Raw genomic sequence first — 20852 nt, 5'->3', positions numbered from 1 at the left:
CAGATTCTCCCACAGTCCCAGGATCGGCTCAGATACTGCACAGGACCCTCAAGCCCCCCGGCCTCTGATGGAGAACCCAAGCTTGAAATGAAAATACAACCATCCTATTGAAAAATGGCACAATTTAAAATCAACTCTGCATTTTCAAATTTATGCAAAATAGGAAGTTTCGTTCAATTTAGGTGAGCAATACAGGAAAAAGGGAGGAAAGGAATGTCATGTAGCAAACTCTTCATATTGGCATATTTTAATTGCCGCTTGTTACAAAACCCAGCCATCAATAATGATCCATATTATCGTGACATGTGCATAATGTTGTTTAATGGCTTTATAAAAGGGTGAACAATTTTATTTATTTATTTGTGTCAAGTTACGTATGCCACTGCTTCTGCAACAAGTCCAAAACCTCACTCTGATGCCATGAAGTGATGAAGATGATAATGTGTTCACTCAGTTATCGGCTCCTTTCTGGTTGTTCTCAGTGCTCACTTATGGATCCAGTAACAAGCAGCCTGCTGACAGGAACTTTTCAGCAAGATACAGGGTACCATACCCGTTTGGCTTAGGGCCCTGGTGTTGCTAAGCAGCAAAGAACCCCTGTGGAGAACGGCATCATGGGACATGAAGTTTATAATGATCGAAGTGTCCTTTGTTTGCCCTTTCTCTTTCTTTCAGTTTTCACTCTTTTCTTCTCTCAGTTATTTGCACAACAGCAGAAGGATGAGGAAGAGAGAGAGAGATGAAGTGGTGTCTGAGGAGGAGAAGGAGGAGGAGGACTGCAGGGTTTTTGCTCAGTGAACTGAAACCCTCTCACGCCTCTGGCCAGTCTTCAGAGACGGGGATATGGAGGAGGAAGAAGGGAGGACAGAAGAGTAAGAAGTTAGAGGAAACTGACAACTACACAGAAATTAGAGAGCAGAAGATGAACCATTTGGGAAATGAAGAAAGAGCAATTTGACTTGCAGATTGATTTAGAAACTTGTACTTTTTAAAACACGCACGCAAAAAAAGAAGGTTTTTGACTTGTCTTTTGTGAATCAGTGTGCGTGCATGTGTGTTTGGATGTGTTTGCATCTGTGTCAATATATTGGTTTGTGTGTATGTGTGTTAGCAGATGGAGATGACTCCAGGGCAGAGGGAGGACATATGGTGATGTGGCATGATTTTGGCATGACGCTCACATGTCAGATCTGTGATTTATGAAACGTTTGCACACAGAGCCCAAGGAAGGGGTAAACAAATATGTGTGTTTTGCTCTCTGTGTGTCAGATTTGTGGTACAGCAGATATTGTCAAATTGGCATGGTTTCATTTGACAAAAAGAAAAAAAAAAGTGCAAATGGCAATTTTATTTCTCTATTTCATCACTTGTAAACTCAATAAGGTTTACACAAAATAAATGAAAAAGATGAAAAGGCCGAATGTTCCTTGAAGGAATGCATATCGCCCGCAGCTTTTATGCCAGAGTCAAACCTTGAAAATACTGTAATGCACAATGGCATACAAGATTGTGAAATGTCACACAGAGAGTGAATGACTCTCAGCTGCTACCACATCAAATTTTAGCACATTATCTGTAAAATTCAGAATCAGAATCAGAATACTTTAATGATCCCCGGGGGGAAATTGCAAAATTGACTAAATCATAGCCATTTCTGCGTAGACTAATGTTGATTATTTGTGGCAGCTACCTTTAATTGGATTAATTCCAAAAGTTAATCAGTTCTAGATTTACATTCAGTGTTTACTTTCTGAAAGTTTTATTAAAATCCACTCAGTGGTTCATGAGATAGTTTGCAAACAGAAGAACGGGGTTGACGTCATCGGTTAATGCTCAAGTTTTAAGCAAGGAAGTTGTGCAACGAGCAGCACATACCTTGGCTGGTTTCTTTTGATTTTCTCAAGATGGCAGACAAAGAAAGCGGTGTGTGTGAGCTGCGCCTTAAAATACATCCACAGATGTGCCTCCAATTTACTGTCAACTAACCTATCAAAAGCTTCCAGAGCCATAACATCATCATCTGGGCTTAAGTGTTAAACTAGAAAAAAGTATTTAAAGAAAAGCTCTTTCATTTTTCTGACATTAAGAAACGGAAACAATTTTGGGAATCGTAACTCACCCAAAACAGTCTCTGTTTGACTTGTATTTCAAGTCAAACAGAGAGGGGAAAAAAATGCAGTGAATGTAAACATCTGGTTTCAACTGTATCTACAGCAGGTAAGATATTGTTCATAACCTTTTCCACAGAACCACAGACTATCTGTTTATCTTTTCTGGAGTATGTCCCATTTAAAAAGAAGAGAAACGTTTATAACCAGTATGAAGGACCAAATTTTTAACCCTTTTCTGCATCAAATCCCTTAAATTTTAATTATTTGTTGATAATGTACAGTGCACGATTGGTTACTCTGTGTTAATACAGACACTCATTCAACATTATTCATCTGAAAAGAACATTCATGAAATTAAAAACAAAAAAACAAAGAGACAGCTCGTGGTTTTGCAACGTGATTTATTATTTTACATTCCTCCCCAAAAAACATCACATTACAAGAGTTCCTATCAGTTAACATTTCCACAAAACACATTTTCCCATACTGTTTTGGATTTTCCCTGAAAATGATCCTTAGGTAGGTGCCAGATTTGATTTTGCGTGTCATCCCGTCTAAAATCAAAGCAGAGCTAAATTCAAGTGGAAGCTGTGAAATAGCACGTAAAGTTTATCATCAAGTAGCCCAGACAAGGCTTACGAATGGAGAGGGGGAAAAATATAAGAAAATTAAAAATCAGGTCTATACCAGAGAAGAGAACAGAAGAGAAGACGTCAGTGAAAACAGTAATCAAGAAAAAAAAACTTTAGAGAGGAGTAAAGGTCAAAAAGAACAAACATGAGGTAAGACAACAAGGAAGTTGAGGAGAAGGAAGGAGAAGACAGAAAGGTCAGGAGAAAAAAAAAATGAAATGAAGATTGAAAGGCATAATCAAAGAAAAGGTCAGTTTGGAGAGGGACGGAGGACATCGAGGACAAAAACTAAACAGAACTTGAATGGTTTAGAAATAAACACATTTCTATACCCTTAAACACATCAGTTTATCTGCATATAAACGACTACAGAAATGGAAGACTCTTACCCCTATGCAGTCGAAAGCAATTCATATGTACAAATTAATAATATCTGTAAATATGGAGCAGAACAATCACAGATTAGGCAACATAAATTATATCTATTCATAACTAATTAAGTAATTATTGCACACCAGTTCAACACTTATCAGAGAATAAATCTGTATTAAATGGAACAAGATATGAGAGAGATTATCACATGCATGCATAGTATAACTCCCTACGGTCCTGAAGGGTCCATGAGTTTGTTTCTGCAGATCTGCATCAGTTTTTATGTCCTGTCTGAAGTTGGTTCCGTTCAGTCTGGTGGCACGGAGACCGTTTCCTTTCTCAAAAAGGTTCAACTTTATGCTAGAAATGAAGACAGAACTACAGTGCTTAACATGTCTGAGTCACACTGAAACTCATATTCACAGAGACACAGGCAGCTGTGGAGGAGCCGTGACTGATTCAGGGTCTGCGGTTGTCGGCGGCTGAACTGTGATATCAGGAGATGTTTACACCCTTTACCGGCAAGATATACAGCTGTATACTTGAAAAAGGCCAAATCTGACTGTCTAAAATATCATTACTTTACAATATACAACATTTAAGTGAAAACAAAACAAAACTGAAGAGTAAAATTTCCCTAAAACAAAACTACTTAAAGGGGATGTGTGTTTGTACAGATTTGTACAACACAGGCAAATGGTTTTAACATACTCCACATGAGGTACTAATTGTGCTTAATTTAAGGAGAAAAACATCAAGGCCTGTGTAACAGACCTGCAGTAAAAGTGTCACTGTTTTCATTGTTTCACCTACAGTAACAATTCAAACCCTCGTCATGGACTGGACAATATGACTCTTTGTGTGAGAAAACCCCCAGCTTCTCTTTTAAATGTCATTCATCGTTTTTATGTATTGTTTGTCATGAATCAGGTTTAATAAAATGCAATTTTTAAAAAAGGTCCTGTTTGTGAACCATCATTTTTTAAAAGTAGGTAATAAAACATTACGCTCATTAAATTAAATAAAATCTTTACTTTGAGTCGGTGTACTGCAGAGCCAACAGCTCAGGCACTGGACATCCGGCAATTATTGCCATTATGTATATTTTATTTTTAACAAACTCACTGGCAGGCGGGCTGAGTTGTATAGGCCTGTCATAGATCATCTATATAACAGGATCACCTCTCGGATGGAAATATCAGGGCACCAGTTGAACAGCCCCGGTGTACTGTATTGCACTGAATGTCAACGCATTGAATCAAACCTCAAATTGAAATAAAATATATTGTGTTGAAGGGGACATTCACATCCTGCTTCATTGATTTTTTGCTTCTCATGTGTGTTTAATGTATCATGTTGTTGGCAGTGTATCGAGATGTGTGTCATGCTGGCTACAGACCAGAGATGCACAACCCTCATATATTCTTGAAATACAGTACATGTAAACATAGTCAATTTGGCAATATATGCACCTAAATTTATGAGCAAAAGTAAAACTGAAAATATGCAAACTCTTCAATGAATCAAAAACTGAAGACTAGCAGCACTGCCGCTGTTATTGCTGTTTGTGAAATTACTCACTTGGGACATCTCATCATTGCACGTGTGCGTTTTTTTTGGCGTGCAAGCCTCTCAGCCGACTGCTGCATTGCCTCCTCTGTGACACCACACTACACTACACTGAGCTCGCACTGAGGCCTCGGGAGAAAGTGAATTAAAGCCAACAAAACAGTGAAATAATAAATTAAAAACACAGTCTGCTATCATGGCCGGTGTGAGACGTCCAGTGTAACTGAGTCATCGATTTCACGGTGCAACCAGCACACAGGTTTGTGCTTTAAACAGAGCGATGGTCAAGACACAAACGTGTAATTGATAAGATTCTACAGGATACGGCTGCAGAAAATACGACTGACTCTACCCAATAAAGACATGGATGCGTCTTATTGTTATAAAGTTAAACTTCTATACATTTATACAAAGACATTAAAATATATAAAACTTTACAAAGCTACCATAACACCATGGCACACTTGTTGTAAAAACATTTTCTAATCTCATATATTGTGCTTTGAAGTCCTGAATGGCAGAACAATCACAGCCTGCTGACAGAGGCTGGATTTTTTTATCCAGTCAGAGTAATGTACATAAAATGAAACAAGAGACAATTTCACAATAGTTGAATTCAAAATACTAAATAATGCTGATGAGACCAGTTGCAGAGTTTGAGTAGATCAATGCCACAAATATAGGAGCAAACTAAATGAGATTTTTTTTTTTACTGTCATCATGTGAAACAGGTATTTGACAGGTTGACAGTTGATTAATCAGCAGAGTCAGCCACTTTTGGTTTCATCAAGTAGTCACCGCCGTCTCCTGTTAGGACAAACTAGCTGTTGCTCTACACAAACAGTAAGCTCAAAGTAAAATCTCACTGGGCTGTGACTGCTGTTGACAAGCCACGAACAGAAATCACAAGGGAGTTTCCAAAATGTTCAACGAGGTCCTCAATGTCCTCATGGTTTGTGAGTTTTGTGTCCCTTTTGAACAATTTTGAACAATTTGCAAGACAAATTTTACCCTCAAATTAGTCACAGAGCTGTTGCAGGAGTGTGGAATCTGTCTCAAACCCTTCTCAATTTAATTCCCATAATTCTGGAGTGCTAGAGCGGTAATTTTTTTGTGAATTGTGAGATTCACAATCCTTATGTGGCCGTGGAGTGTCAGTCTTGAGCGTATGCAAAATCCTAGTGAAATTTGGGCCAAATTATACCAAGAGTTTGGGCAAATGTGTCCTAAGTACCAATTCAGTGCAATTTGAAATGAACGTTCTCCAACTAGCTCCAAGCAGCTGCAGCCCAGTGAGATAAAATCCTAAATCACCTTGAACATTTCTCATTAAATAGTTCAAAATGTTGTGCTTTGTGTATTTTGTTTGCTGTTGTAAATTCTTGGGATAATTGTAACGGACCAAAATGTTCTCTAAAAGGAAAGCAAATATTCACCAAACAGACAGATAATAATTGCAATTTTTGTGCTTTTTGTCCCCTCCCTACCTGTCCTTTTTTACATTCCAGTCCAATTTTGTGTTAATTAGCGGGAGCCACGTATTCAGGGTTGGTGTAAGAGAAGCCGAGGAACTCGTCTTGATCCAGGTTCATGATGACGAGCTTGTCTGTCGGCGTCAAGTCCACCGGCATCTTGGTGAACTCCTTGTCAAAGTTGCAGGTGTCTCGACGGGTTTTCTGCAAGTGGCGTTTGGAGATTATGAATGTGGGAGGGACGGGGAGATAAAAATGGAATGAATTGTGGGGGGAGAAGAGAGAGAGCAGCTCTGTTAAATACCTTTCTGTGATTTATCAACCTAAACCGCCAGTCTTTTTCATTTAGCATTCAAATGCATGATTGGACAATGGAGTGTGCGGTCGGGAGGATAGCACAGACACAGCATACGGGATGAGTTTGACTTTTGTTTGAAAAGTTTCTTGTGGCATTCATCTTTATTCCTCACCTGAAAATAAAACATTTTCAGTTTGGTTTCACCAGCAAATGTCATGTTTATCTTTATACTGGAACAAAAGCATATTTTTACAAATTAAATACGAGTGTGGTCTATTGTAGCAGCCAAAAAAAAAAAAAACACTCACAGAGACCACTCTACTACCAGACAAAGAATGGCATTTCTAAAGAAGCCTGAATAACATTTAGACCATGTCTTACATGTAATGCATATAATGTGTTTTACTAGAGCTCTAGTACTAAAATGGGACAATAATGTCTTTTTTCTGTACTCCACTTCTTGTTGGTATTTGCACAGAAAATAAGGACAGCCTATTGCTTGTTCATTTTTAACCCATTCTTACTCAGGCAGGGTGAATAATCAGGCTTTACAAATCAACACAGAGAGATTCCTTCAGAGTCAATCTGGTCTTTTCAACACATTATAAAAACACAGGCTAAATCCCAGTTCACGTCTTCCCCTCTACCCTTTCAGACAGCATCTATTGAGCTGTGACTGTTGCAGACTTGTTGGTGATACAAAATTGCAAGAAAATAGGCAAATTTTTAATTGCAGTCTCGATGAATTTCTGAAAGTCTTGACCCATTTTTCTGTGCAGTGTGCGGAACTGGATTCTAGGCACATTTGTTGCTTCACCCACATTGTACCCACCACCTTGGCATCCGCTCTAAATTTTTATGTATGCGTTCAAAATTCAAGCAACAGCATTGTGCACCTCCGCTAACCATGAGGAAATTGTGAACCTCTGCAACACTTGGAGACCTTTTTGGGGGCTCCCCCTCGAATGCCGTTCATCAACTTGTTGCTAACGGTCGCAGCCAAGAGAGATACCGGTTTTACCACAGAAAGCAACACACAACACTTGTTCACAAAGATGGCTGATTGATTTAGTGATGATTTCCCAACATAAGGTGACAATACTGCATAAAGTGTGATTAAAAATGCCACCATGTATATCTATGGTCATTTATTGCTGTATTCTTTTAGTATTAAACTTCTTTTAGTAAATATGTTTAAATATCAGCATAAGTACCACTGTTAAGCTAACTTATCAAGAAAAGGCAGACAGTGAAAAATAAATGACATGACAGGGAAAATAAATCAACTGTAAAGCCCAAAACAGTCCAAGTTTTGACTTAGAAGTCAATAGATAATCACTGGACCCAAATTCAAAATCCAACATGGCTGTCTTGCACAATAAGAAGTGGTGATTACTGCAGTAATAAATTGTTTTTTTTGCACTTTTGTTAGTTTTTATCTCATGAATTCAGTCAGACACACACAGTACTCCACATGCTCTATTAACAAACATGTAAAATGTTGAAAAATATATTATTAGCTTATACTGCTAATGGTTGTTAGACTGGTCACAGAGCACAACAGTTAGCAGATCTTACTGGTTTTTCAAACATGCAGCTGGAACACGGTTAAATAAAATCCGAGGTAAATGATATGCAGAACAAATGGCAGCATGAGAGAAAGATTCAAGGCAACGTACAGAAAATCAAGAGAGGAAAGAGACAAACTCAAAAGACTGAAGTAAGGGGAACTGTGACTGAGCGTGGGAGGTGACGGTTGTCTGTGTGTGTGTGTGTGTGTGTGGTGTAGTAATAGTAACAGAAGGTTTCTCTTGGACAGGGAATTGTCACTGCACTGCTTGGCTCAGTTGGCATATTGAAGAGAGAAAGGAGCGAACGGGCTGTTAAAGATGGAGGAGTACGCTAGTGAGTGGGGGAGGGGCGCAGAGTGTAACATGTTGTCTTTCGATTCACACACACACATAGACCCAGACACCAAGACATCCACTCAAAACTCCAAATTGTTGAAGATTTAAATGCTAAATAGCCTCAGCTGACTGCCCGTCAAACAGCAAAAAAGAAAAATCCAGACAGAAAATCAGGCTTGGGATCCACATTACCTCCAATATGGCTGTAAAAATGTCATAAATGAACTCCTTGTTTTCTCATTCACTTCATTAAAGTGTAAGACATTCATTAAGATCATTTACAGTTGTGGCAAACACAGCCTATTATTAAACTACGCAATAATGTTCAGGTGAAACCCTAAATGTTATTTTGGCACTTGGCACCTCTTTAGGCCCCTTTACAGTGCATGATATCCCCACTATCCTCTCAACAACCTACATGACTCACCAATTAGAACTGGGCTGGATCTTGGCAAATTTGGAAAACCTTCAGTGCTAAGCTGATCAAGGCACTGCTGTTCTCTTGGTACTCTCCAAAATAGCCTTTCCTGCTGCCACCTTGTTCTCTGATATGCTGCCACCAGGATGATAAACCACCACAACCTTGTTATGGAAGTGTTGTCTGCAGTCTTGACCTATTACACCCTATGAGCGCTTAATATGCACCTGAAGAACTCACCAAGACCTTGCAAAGGTGATTGCTGTTCTGGCTGATTATTTACAGGGCCTTTGTCCAGTGAGTAAGGGGCCTTAGCATTTAGCACACCAATCCCCCTCCTCCTCGGGTTGCAACAGTACTTTACAAAAAGTAATTTCATCAAAACAGCAGTGGGCCCATCAAAAACTGTTTCAAATGGTCCAACAATGGATCTATTGCTTCTGATCCACACATCACCAACCGGAACAAATGTCTCTTTGAGTCTGTGAAGCTGTCTTTACACAGCCCATAAAAATGTTGCATTTATTTCAACATTAAATCCCACTGACAACATTTGATCTCTTATTTACTGAGACGTTTAACAGTCAAGCAGAAGAAGAGTTTCATCTTCATCACTGTTACTCAGAGAGTTTCTATCCATGCCCCGACTTGTCAGAGCTATTTTTTCAGTCAAAAGAGTGACCCCCAATAATCATTAGGTGGTTGTCAGAGTTTACAACACAATCTCATTTTACTCCGTAGTGAGCAATAAACGGCACTGAAAGGTACTCATGGCATGTTTACCATATTCTGTCATTGTGACAGCGTGGAAGTTATTGCTCAGCTGCAGGGGGAGACAAGCTGGCAATGCTTCAGGGAACAGTGGCAGCAGAAACTAATTAACACAGATGTGGTTCATTTCTAATTAGTTCCCCCCTCTTTTCTGCAGTAGCGAGCTGGAACCTGGTCGGAGATCGTTTGGACCGCAACAACCAACAAGCCCATGGGGGCTTCAGCCCTTGTCAGACATCCTGCTTGCATTATAAAAAAAGGTTAAAACAAACTAACTGAATGATCAGTGCAGCAAGGCTTATTGTTGTGTTTTGGAAAGGGAGTTAGATCATTTTTATCTCAATAGTACACAGAAAATTTGCCACAATTACTTGGTGTCATATAAATATAGTTGTTGTTTTTTTTTGTCAGTGGCTGAGTGTAAGTAAAGGCACAGAATAGGTGAGAAAAAGTATACAAATAAAACACGTGACTGGTTAAAGCACTTTGAAGAGAGAAGAAAAGAATGAGTTGGAAATAAATGCAAAAGTGGCCACATCATGTCACACATAGAATAAAAAAAAGGCTGAGGTCACAGAGATAATTTCACAAGAGGCAATGTCCAAAAATATTTTGTATAAAAAGACGGCAGGGGAAATCCGTTAAAATCCCCACAAAGTCAAGAGTCTGCACATCAATGAAGAGGACAGTTAGAGACAGGAGAGTTTGGAGGATCACAGAAACCACAAGGCAATGCTACGTTTCCTACCTTAAACTGCCAACTTTCCCGTGCTGGGCTAAAGGGAGCTTCCTTTATCTGCACCTGTCCCAGCCGGCACATATCAGCCCCTCACATCCACAGTAGGGCCTCCTCTCAGGAGGGGCCTGCACTTCTGGGTGGGACAACACTCACATGAATGCAGCCTAATTCCCATTTCATATAAAATATAAGAAGTCTCATCAACTGTAGAGTTCTTTTTATTGAATCCTTTAGGTATTTTGATGGCAGAAAGTCCCTATTGTGCATTAAAACCATCACTCCTTGAAACTGCTCTGTAAACTTACAATTAAAGCTCCGACTGGAAAAAAAAACATGGCTGACTTCAAGTCACAAGTTAGTTAGCGTTTTCAGTAAAAAAAACAACAGATTTTTCAAAAATGCTTCTCAGAAACAATGACAAAGCAACCTGTCTCACACATGCCCACTTTCTCTTTGTGCCATTTTTACTAGTTTTTCTCGTCCGTCTCATTTCAGCCTGACCCTGTTGATATCAAAATTTGATTGTGTGCAAAATTTGTTGAGAACAGAGGAAAGTATGAATGGTTTCAAAGAAAATACAAGCGTTTTGGGAGAGGCTAGCCATGTTCTTTCATCATATTTTGATATATTTTTAATTTGGACATTCATGCCACCAAGAACAGGAGATCCTTCAGAACAGGAGCCGAGCTCGGTAATGTTAAACATTAATTAAACATAACTTCATGTAATGTTTCCTGCTGAGAATCATGGAATATTATTTCTGCTCAACCAAAAACGATTTGCGGGCACATTGTTTTGAGGACTGAAGGTGTACTGTTCATTCATCTTTTAATGTCGTGGCTCCTTCATCAGGTCCCTTCAGAGTTATGGTTTTCTCCAAACTAAGAGCGAGCTGTTCCCCTTTCAGCACCAGCTGTTGTGCAGATGTGATTAACTTACAGATGCTTTATCAGGTTTTACGTAAAATGTGTTTTTTGGTGACAGATAATAAAAACTTTGATTCATACATATGGTCATTTTTGCCATATTGTTAGCCGAGCTACACATTAAACAAACCTGTCGACAAGGAAAAGAAACACCTTTTGAATTCAAAAAGAAGAGGGGAATAAGGTCAATTTAGAATAGTAATATATTACTTATTTTTTAGCAAAAAGTACTCAAATCTGATTGCTATTTTATAATGTAAACAGAAGATTATTAAATTAAATAGTTATTATCAACAAACAAACTTACAAATTCTGCTATCTGTTACAATAAAACAGCGATACAATTAATTCCGTAGATTGGCCTCAGTTTGACTTCACATGTAAGAAATGATTTTAGGTTAGACCTGATTACAAATCCCCAAAAAAACATTTATGTCAAACCTTCAAACAAAATCTCTCACCCTAGAAGCCATTTCCCAGATTAAACACCCAATAAACTGCAAAGAATAAAAAAACTGTGTATAACATGCTTGTAGTATAGCTTAATTTATATATTTCAACCAACAGAGGTGCTAAATTTTCAACACAACACGGGAGCAATGCTTCTTAGAGGAATATGTATTTTTCAGAACTTGTAAAGATCTCACAGTGATTTTGATTAGAAAGCCATTGTTGTGTAACCTCCCCTCTCAGACTTGAAAAGGTCAGCGCTTCATACTTTCCCCCCATCTAAATCACCCAGTGGATTTAACCCTTTACTTATTATTATTATTGCTAAATCAAAGCACTTTTTCTGCCTCTGGTTTTGTTTCTTTTGGCTACCTGAAGTACTCAGAGCAGAGAAACTTGGAAAACACAATCCATCCAAAACCCAGTCATCACTGGGGTTTCCACAGAAATGTTTACATTCATAGTGTTACCAAAATGGTTAAAGCAACCATTTGGATCTTGGGAAGTTGGGATGTGTCAAAAAATGATAAACAAAAAATATCTTACCTGTTGCAGATAGCTCTTTGAACGGCCTGTTGAGAGAAACGGATCAGATCGATGAGCTAGAACGCTAAATCCAAGAGGAACCAAGGTCATATCAACACTTTTTTATAAACCATCCATGTCAGCTCCACATCCCACTATTATTTACAAGGAATTCTGTGTTTGCAAACACCAGTAGCCACAGCAGCAGCTAGCTGTAGCCCTTCTGGTGCAGCCTGGGGCACTTCCTGCAGAATGATATTTTGTTCTCATTATATTTCTGCCAGAATAACAAGGTAATGTGAAGTTATTGATGGTGTAAAGGTTTGTATGATAGCGTTAGCATTAACTGCTGTAAATCTGGTGAGATTGAAGGGGTTTTAAGACAGCAGAAATCTGTTTTAAGCAGAAAACTTGCAACACTGCATCATTGGAAGCGTACCATCTGATGGTACTAAAACAAAAGCTTAACATTTTTTAAAATCATAATAGCCAGTCTCTCGAGAAAAGGATCGGCAGACATCTTTTGCCCTTGCCCTTATAGTGACGTGATTTTGGGCCACACAGTATGTGTCCGAATGTTTCCCAACCTCACCAGGTAATCTTTCCTATTCATTTTAATACGTTTGATATGAAACGATGCTACAACTAAACAAGAGAAGAACTGTCAAGAAAAGCATAGAAGAAGAGCAGCTATGGGAACCCTAAAGCGGGGAGAGTATACACAAAAAATTTATTATTTCAGGAGCAGTTGGTGGCGTGTTATTGAAAATGATGGAGGCGTAATTTTTGATGCTCTGTGTGTTTTGCCCTTTTGTCCTGGCTGTGTTTGAGTTAGCCATTAACTTGTTCGTCAGGTTAAATTTTATTTCTCCAAACTGAGGCAATTCAGCTATCTACAACAAGTAACATATTACCTTAGCTTTCCACAAAACCCCACTGAATTATCACTTCAACACTGCATCCAGGTGTCAGTAATCATTAATCTTGATAAGTCAGTAGGCTGATGATTAGCAGTTATGTTTGTCAACTCTGTTACTAAACATGTAACCTATGTGTTATGTTTTAATAATTTCCCAAGAAGTTTTTCTGCACATTTACCTATCATGCATGCATGTACAAACACACGCTAACACATACAGCTGCCAGCAATGTAGGCCAGATCATAATGTGTTCCATCTCAGCACGCTTCAGCTGCAGCTAATGCTGCGAGGCATGAAGGGAAAAGCATTGAACAGGCCCTTGGTATTGATGCATAGATAGAGCACCCAGAATAAACAGAGGCATTAGAGCAAACACACACTATTAGCTTTCACATCACTGTGTTCCAGAGGCTTTAATAGAGAAACATGGCCGCCGGTCTGCAATTTTACTCTTTGCCGCTTTACACCTCCCTTCCTGCTCTTCCTCTCTTTCTCCCCCCTCCTTCCTTTCCTTCCCCACTCCCGTCCTCTTCTCTTTCTCTCTGTCAGCCCGTGTCTTTTCATCAGTAACGAGAGGATTAGTGGGAGACGAGCCGATGTCAGCTGTGGGGAGAGTGGGAGGGACTGAGGAAAGAGGAGGTGAAGAGGGAGAGGAGGGTGAATAAAAAGGCGGTGTGGAACGCTGACCTGTTTTGGGCTGATAAGAGCAGGCTGCTTTGTGCTGAAGCCACTGGCTTTAATTTGAGGGGGGGGGGGCAATATTTGGAATTAATTATCACACACTACAGCAGAGCTGCAGCTTACTGCTATTACATCCACCCCAAATACAAACTTTTATAGAGCTTATGTGCTGCAACTTACTGTTACAGAAGAGTCTGAACTGCTTTACAATAAATTTGCATCAAGTACAGCTGTGCTACAGTGTTAGCATGCAGTTAAAGAGAAACAGAGGGTTAGTCCTCTGTGCAAGTGGTTGGCTAAGGCAGCAGCAAAACGTCACCCTTCCACACTGGTAAACATGAGCTAAACTCTCCTTCAAATCTTTGGTTTTCTTGTGAATGTGTACCCGTGCCATGCCTGTTTAAGGAGACAAAAATGCACTTCCCTTTGCTATAAATTTTTGACACCATTCCACATAATTTTGTTTTAAAAGATACAAACTATTGCTTTAAGTTTTTAAGCGGATCTACACGCAGTCCAGGCCTGCCACAAATTCAAAACTTGTTTATTTAATTTAGATTGATTACATTGTGGGGCTGTTGTGGTTGACGTGGAGGACTGGAATAATGCCTGCGACGTAGCAGACCAGAGTGGTGTTCTCCATTTTTTCAAAAAGGGGGACCAGAGAGTGTGTTTCAACTATCGGGGATCACACTTTTCAGCCTCCCAGGCAAAGTTTACTCCAGGGTGTTGTAAGGGAGGCTCTGACAATGTGGTTTTTGTCCTGGCTGTGAAACAGTGGAGCCAATCTTTACCCTTGTGGAGTGTCATGAAGGTTTGACTCTCCGGTCTACAGATGCTTTGTGGATCTGGAGGAGGCCTATAACCGTGTTCCCAGAGGCATTCTGTAGGGGGGTGCAGAGAGAGTATGGCATACTGGGGTCACTTGTAAGAGCCACCCGGTCCTTGTATAACCAAAGCAAGAGCTGCGTCCACATCCTCTGCACAAAGTCGAGCTCATTCTCGGAGACGGTTGGACTCTGCCAGGACTGTCTTGTTTGTGGTGTTCATGGACAGGATCTCAAGGTGCTCACAGCAGAGTGTGAAGTAGAAGGAAAGAGAGTCAGCTTCTGTAAGTCTGAGCCCATGGTCCTCAACCAGAAAAGGGTGAAATGCTCCATCCGGATTGGGGGCGAGTCTTTACTTCACGTGAAGGAGTTTGAGTGTCTTGATGTTTTGTTCACGAGTGATGGTGAAGTGGAAGATGGATTAATGACATGGGGCCTCATCTACAGTAATGAGGGCGCTGGTCTAATCTGTTGAAGTGAGGGAAGAGCTGAGCCAAAAGGCAAAGCTCTCGATCTGCTGGTCTCTGTTCCAGCTCTCACCTATGGTCACGAGGTGCGGATTATGACTGAAAGAACAAGATCCTGGATACAAGCAGCTGAAACAGGCTGGCTGGGCTCCCCGTTAGTCATAATGTGAGGAGCTCTGTCATCTTTGGAGAAGCTAAGAGAGAAGCTGCTGCTCCTCTGCATCAAAAAGAGTCATCGGGCATCTGATTAGGATGCTCCCTGGGGACATCCCACTGGGAGAAGAACCTGGGGCAGAACTCACCAGAAATATATAGTGTATCCTTTCTTTTCGAGCGACTAGGAAGAGGGATGTCTGGTTTTCCTCCCGGACCTGTTGCCTCGCGCTACCTGACTATTAAAAAGGCAGCAGGAAATTGAAAGATTATTGATTATGAGACAAATAAATCCAATACAAAAGCTCCAAACCGAGCAAGAATATAAAACAGCGGTTGCACAAGAAAATAATCCTACTATTCATGTAGTAAAGAATCTGATGTCTTTCACTGAAAAAACAAAAAAATCCCTGTTATTTTGACCTTTTTAGGCTGATATTGGATTAGCACTTTTATGTGACATGTTGGATATCATTTGACATATCTTGAGATTCTACAACACTCTCACACAAAAACGCCAGCTCTATACACCGGTCAACCTCACAAGCGTGCACGTTCTCCTCGCATTTATAGAACTGGAGCCTTGCTTGTCTCGTGAACCAATGCAGAAGCCGTTTCCACTCATGTGATGCGCGCCGGCTCAGACACAACCACTGCACCTAATTTGCGTCCATCCTTGTTAACACTGCGAGGTGCTACGGCTAGTGAAACGATGCAGGGTACAGTTATTTAAAGTAATCGCGCAGCCGGTCAGAGCAGCACCAGAACTGTTTTGTGGGTTTGTGAGCAGCTTTGGAGGCAGTGGTTGAGTGGCTCAGCAGGTTTGTGTGTATGTAGGCCATGTTCTGCATGTTATTTCCTTGAAGTCATCAGGCCTACGCCCCCCCCCCCCATCATGGAAAGGCTCTTATGATAAGTGGCAGCCATGAAATATGCACAGCCTGTGCTCGCTTCATGGAGCCTCCGTCCCCTCCCCTCCATCTTTTCTCCTTCCCACTGTCCCTTCTCAAAACCAATTTTTCCCCTCACCTCCCATCGTTTATTGTTGATTTCCCCTTCTTCTCTTTCATGAAATATTCTGTCTTTCTTTCAAGTGTTTAGACACCTTCCTGCCTGTCACAGTCTTTTACTTCTGACCGTGTTTTCATTTCTTGGAAGCTTACTCCTTCTTTACTCTCTTTTACAATCAAATCAATTTGCCGTCCAAGGGCAGCAGCAGTGTTTGTGTGCTTGTTTGACAATGAAACAAATTAGGAGCCAGAAAAAATAAAGGAGCTACACCACAGAAGGACGCAGAAGTGTGGAGAAACCAACCAACAAACAAAAAAAATGTACAAAGTGAACTTGAAAGTACATTTTTTTTATGTTGTTTATTTAAGGAATGTTTGCATTTCTGAAAAGAATTTAAAAAAGAAATTTGGCACATAAACAGCGATGTAAAAAGCCTGTTTTGTCTTCATATGTATCGTCACATATAGAGTAGATTAGATCACACGTATGAAGCGCAGCTGATACATGAAAACATGGATTAATACGTTCAAAGTGAATAAATCCTAAATGATTAAAAAAATTGCTGACAAACTCTTTTTCATGCAACAAGAAAAAAAAAATACACAAATCTTTAAGTAAAAATCTCCTTTACAATACTGACCACGTATTATTATATGTAGATATATATATATATTAACATTTGACACTAATGTTTTCTGTATAAGTATACCATATATTTGTATTTCTTCTTGTTAGAGTTCAAGCAGTGAAAAACACAGTGACAATGGAGATGACATAAATGAACACAGATTTAGTTTAAAAAAAAAACCGTTGCGAATATCGTTGCACTCATCGGTAACAACAACAAAAAAAAAACTCCTCTTTGTCTCTGTTCTTTTAACACGCAGCAGTAACTCTTACAAGTGGCCACAGACGAGCTGTAAACGCTCCTAAATAATAGCTGCTATGGCTGCACATTGTCTCGCCCATTGATTATTACTCGGCGAGTGGACGGAAATCCCCCGCAAGAAGACAGGAGCCAAACCCCGTGGATGTTTTTGTTCTCACAATCCACAGCTTGGACACATTTCAAGAATAACACAGGACTGCAGGGCGGGTGCAAACACAGCTTGAACTATGATGGAGGCGAGACGTAAACTGCTCTTTTGTATTTCGATGCAGAAACAAGCGAGGAAACATGGTCGCCACTGAAAATGTTTTGGGACTTGATTTCTTAGAGTGGAACTCTGAGAAACTCTTGTCCAACTCTTGTCTAAGCTACTCTTGACCTACATTCTGGCCTAAGATCGAGTTTTGTTGTGGGAAGCAAAAGCTAAACTGACCCAAAGAAGGAGGATGGTGTATAAGCATTTGCAAGCTAAAATAAGTTGTTGGGAACATTTGGTACAAATGTAAAGTCCAACTTTCTGCTTAAACTTGGAACGATGTTTCTACTGTGAAGTATGTCTGAGCTGCAGAGATCTAAAGAGGGTTTGGTTTTCTCACTTGTTACGTCAAAATGTTATTGCAGTCTATGGGGGCATTTTTTCTATTTCTTAAAAAAATTTTCATCTACACTGTCAGCCCCACTATCTAAAGTCCGAGAACACTATTCCTAATTGATCCATGTGTTTTATATATTTCTTTATGGGTTTTTCCAAACCTCAAATAGAAAGTTTTAACGGAAACGAAAGAATAACAGGAAAATAGGAGCGAGGGTACTTTAATGCTTATGCACTGGCACCCCTAAACATTTTTGCATGTAATACTCATCCGCACACATTAAAAATCACACGTGTGCACACGCAATGTAAACAGATACAACAGGAGTCGTGCTTTTGTAACATAAAAAACTACCGCTGTTCTCCTGCACGGCTTGAAATACTAAATAACACAGATCAAATCAGAGTATGAGAAAGAGCGTCTAACTCAAGCTGTCTGAAAATGAACGTTTTTCAAACAGCATTTTACCGGTAAGCGACAAAAATCACACACGCTAGAGAGGAAATTCAGATACTTGGAACACAGATCCGATCGGACGTGATTTGGCCTATTGGGTAAAATAAAACGTCATACGACGACATGCTAAAATACAGTTAGGAGACAAGATTTAGGGATATTCTTGATATAGAAACTCATGCATTTATATAAAGCATTCCAGTTTTTGCTAAGATAAGGAGAAATATATAGACACTATTATAAGTATATATGCAAAAAAAAGGCATATTAAGTTTACTAAAATGTGCTGAAATGAGAAAATGAAAAGTTAAACCACAAATCTATCCTCTAAATAAAGTAATAATGTGAAATGCTAAAAGTATTTACAGAGGAAATCTCTAACTTGCCTTGTGTTTGAGCTTTAAGTGATGATATTTTGTTGTCAGATGGTAATGGTTTGCCAGTTTTATTACTCTTCACTCATGGAAAAATGCTCCTCTAAATGGTCCAACATTTTTTTTGCTCCTAATAAAATTGTCTAACTTTTGAGCAATAAAAGCACACCAATAATTTGCAGTCCTAATTCTGATTATGCAGAGAAAATTAAACAAATCTTTTGTTCACACTGGAAAAAAAAAACCCACAAGCTGAATTTTATTTAAAAGAAAAGTAAATGATGTCAGATTCTCATGCTTGTTGTTTCTCTATAATATTATGCACTGTTTTATCATGCAGACTACACTAATTTATAGCAATAAGCTCTTAAAAACAAAGCTAAGTTTAAACCAGTGGCATATTATATGTTTGTTTGTTTTTAACTAAGATGTAGCAATAATTTTAGAACCAACAGTGGATATAAAAAGTCTACACAACCCTGTTAAAATGCTGGGATTTGGATAATATAAAAAAGAGACCATAATAAATTATTCAAAACTTTTTTCTAACTTTAATGTAACATATATCATGTTCGATTCAACCGAAAAACAAACCTGTACTGGAAAAGTTGCACACTCAAACTATTATTTGGTGTGAAGCACCTTAAGGTTGAATTACAATCTTTAGTCTTCTCGGGAAAACAAATGTGATTTAAGTGGCTCTTTTTACTTAGTTGCTTATTCCAGCAAAAGCCAAGGTTTAACCAAAGATTACAAAGCTTTAAAATTACTTCATTGTTAACATTAGGTCAGTAGATAACATAACATTAATAAGACAAGAACTTGACGTCACTCCAAAAGACAAGATGGAAACTGATCAGGGAGGCTGCCAAGAGATCTGCAGCAACACTGAAGTAGATGGAGAAATTTTGGGAAAGAAAGTAGTGGTTGTGTAGTACATGCATGTGACTGTAGTCTTCCAGTTTCTTTATGTCTGGACTGTGAGGTAATGATTCAACATGGAAGCCTTTTCTTACAAAGAAAGCATCCAGACCTGACTAAGTTTAGCCAAAAAAACAAAACAAAAAACAAAACCACTATGTCTACCAAAAGCATGTGGGAAAATGTGTTAAGCATCACCAAAAATCACCATACTCTCAGTAAAACATGGTGGTGGCAGCATCATGCTCTGGGGTAGCATTTACTAATTATGAACAGTTCCAAAGAACTTTATTTACTTTGGCCTAAAGTCTTGAGCTGTCTGCTAGAAAGCTGAGGATGAGAAGGAGTTTAATTGTTCAAAAATGTCAACGAGCCCAAGCAAAATACCCAAATCAACAGAAGAATGGCGCCACCAGAAAAAAAATTAAAGTCGCAGAGCGACCCGGGCAGATTATACACCTAAATTTGATTAGAAGGTGCCTCAGAAAAGTATTAGTTTCAAGATGTGCACACGTACACAACAAGCCTTACCTTTTGTATTTTATTCCTTTCTCAGAACAGATTTGTTTGTTTTTCAATCGAACTGTACAGGTTCTAAATCACATTTTATAGCACAAAAATGGGCATTTGAAGAATGTTGTGTAGACTTTTTACATCCACTGTATAAAAATAGCTGAAATGTATTTACCTCAACTAAAACCTCCATTCTTCCAGAGTGCTACAGTACATGCAGTAAGTTTTTTTTTCCCCACCCCCACAGGTCAGGATCGACACATTATCCAACTTGTAACAGTGTGAACAACAAATCTGTGCTTCTTGTTCTCAGAGCTTCATCCCTGACAACACAACACATCCCCAGGATGTTTCAGGTGTATTTCTGTGTCGGGTTTACTGAGTCGTTTATGTTTCTGTGCGTCCACGTATCCGTCCGCGGGCTGAAATCAAGCCTGCTCGGCGGCAGCGGGGGTGGCGGCGCTTCCTGGGAACTCCGGGTTGATATAGGAGAACCCCTGGAACTCGTCTTGGTCCAAGTTTTGAATCACTTCCTCGTCTGGCGGCGTCAGCACCGGTGGATGGCGAGTGAAAAAACGATCAAAGTTCTCAGCCTCCCGTCCGCACTGTTAAAGGAGGGCGGGAGAAGGGTTGGAGTGCGGGAGGGGAGGGGTGGATAGGAATGGATGGAGTGGGTGGGAAGTAGAAGGAGAAGAAAAACAAAAGAGGGAGGGGATGGCAGGTTGAACCAAGGTGTGAGATGACATCACTTGAAAATGGTTTCAAATATTAGAACAAGTGAAAAAAAAAAAACTTGAGGCGAGCTTCGTTTGATTCTCCGTTCACCGAATCCGGCAGGAGACCCAAAATGAAGCGCG

The 20852-nt window shown here is 39.6% G+C and overlaps 1 protein-coding gene across 2 annotated transcripts in view; it reads right to left on the bottom strand.

The window, feature by feature from the left end:
• Positions 1–2198: 2198 nt before the first annotated feature.
• Positions 2199–20852, bottom strand: part of prkcbb (protein kinase C, beta b) — a 94191-nt gene continuing 75537 nt past the window's right edge. Inside the window, exon 17 of one of the 2 annotated variants that reach the window (XM_017416732.3) lies at positions 2199–6360. In XM_017416732.3, the coding sequence (XP_017272221.1) occupies positions 6205–6360 (156 nt within the window). In that variant the 3' untranslated portion in view covers positions 2199–6204. Of the gene's footprint in view, positions 6361–16589; positions 20601–20852 lie in introns of those variants that run through there. The other variant, XM_017416731.3, reaches the window with a different exon arrangement.

This window comes from Kryptolebias marmoratus, linkage group LG12 (genome assembly GCF_001649575.2).
Source record: "Kryptolebias marmoratus isolate JLee-2015 linkage group LG12, ASM164957v2, whole genome shotgun sequence".
Taxonomy (NCBI): Eukaryota; Metazoa; Chordata; class Actinopteri; order Cyprinodontiformes; family Rivulidae; genus Kryptolebias; species Kryptolebias marmoratus.
The sequence above is the reverse complement of the archived record's forward strand: the minus strand, read 5'-3'. Positions and strand labels throughout refer to the sequence as shown.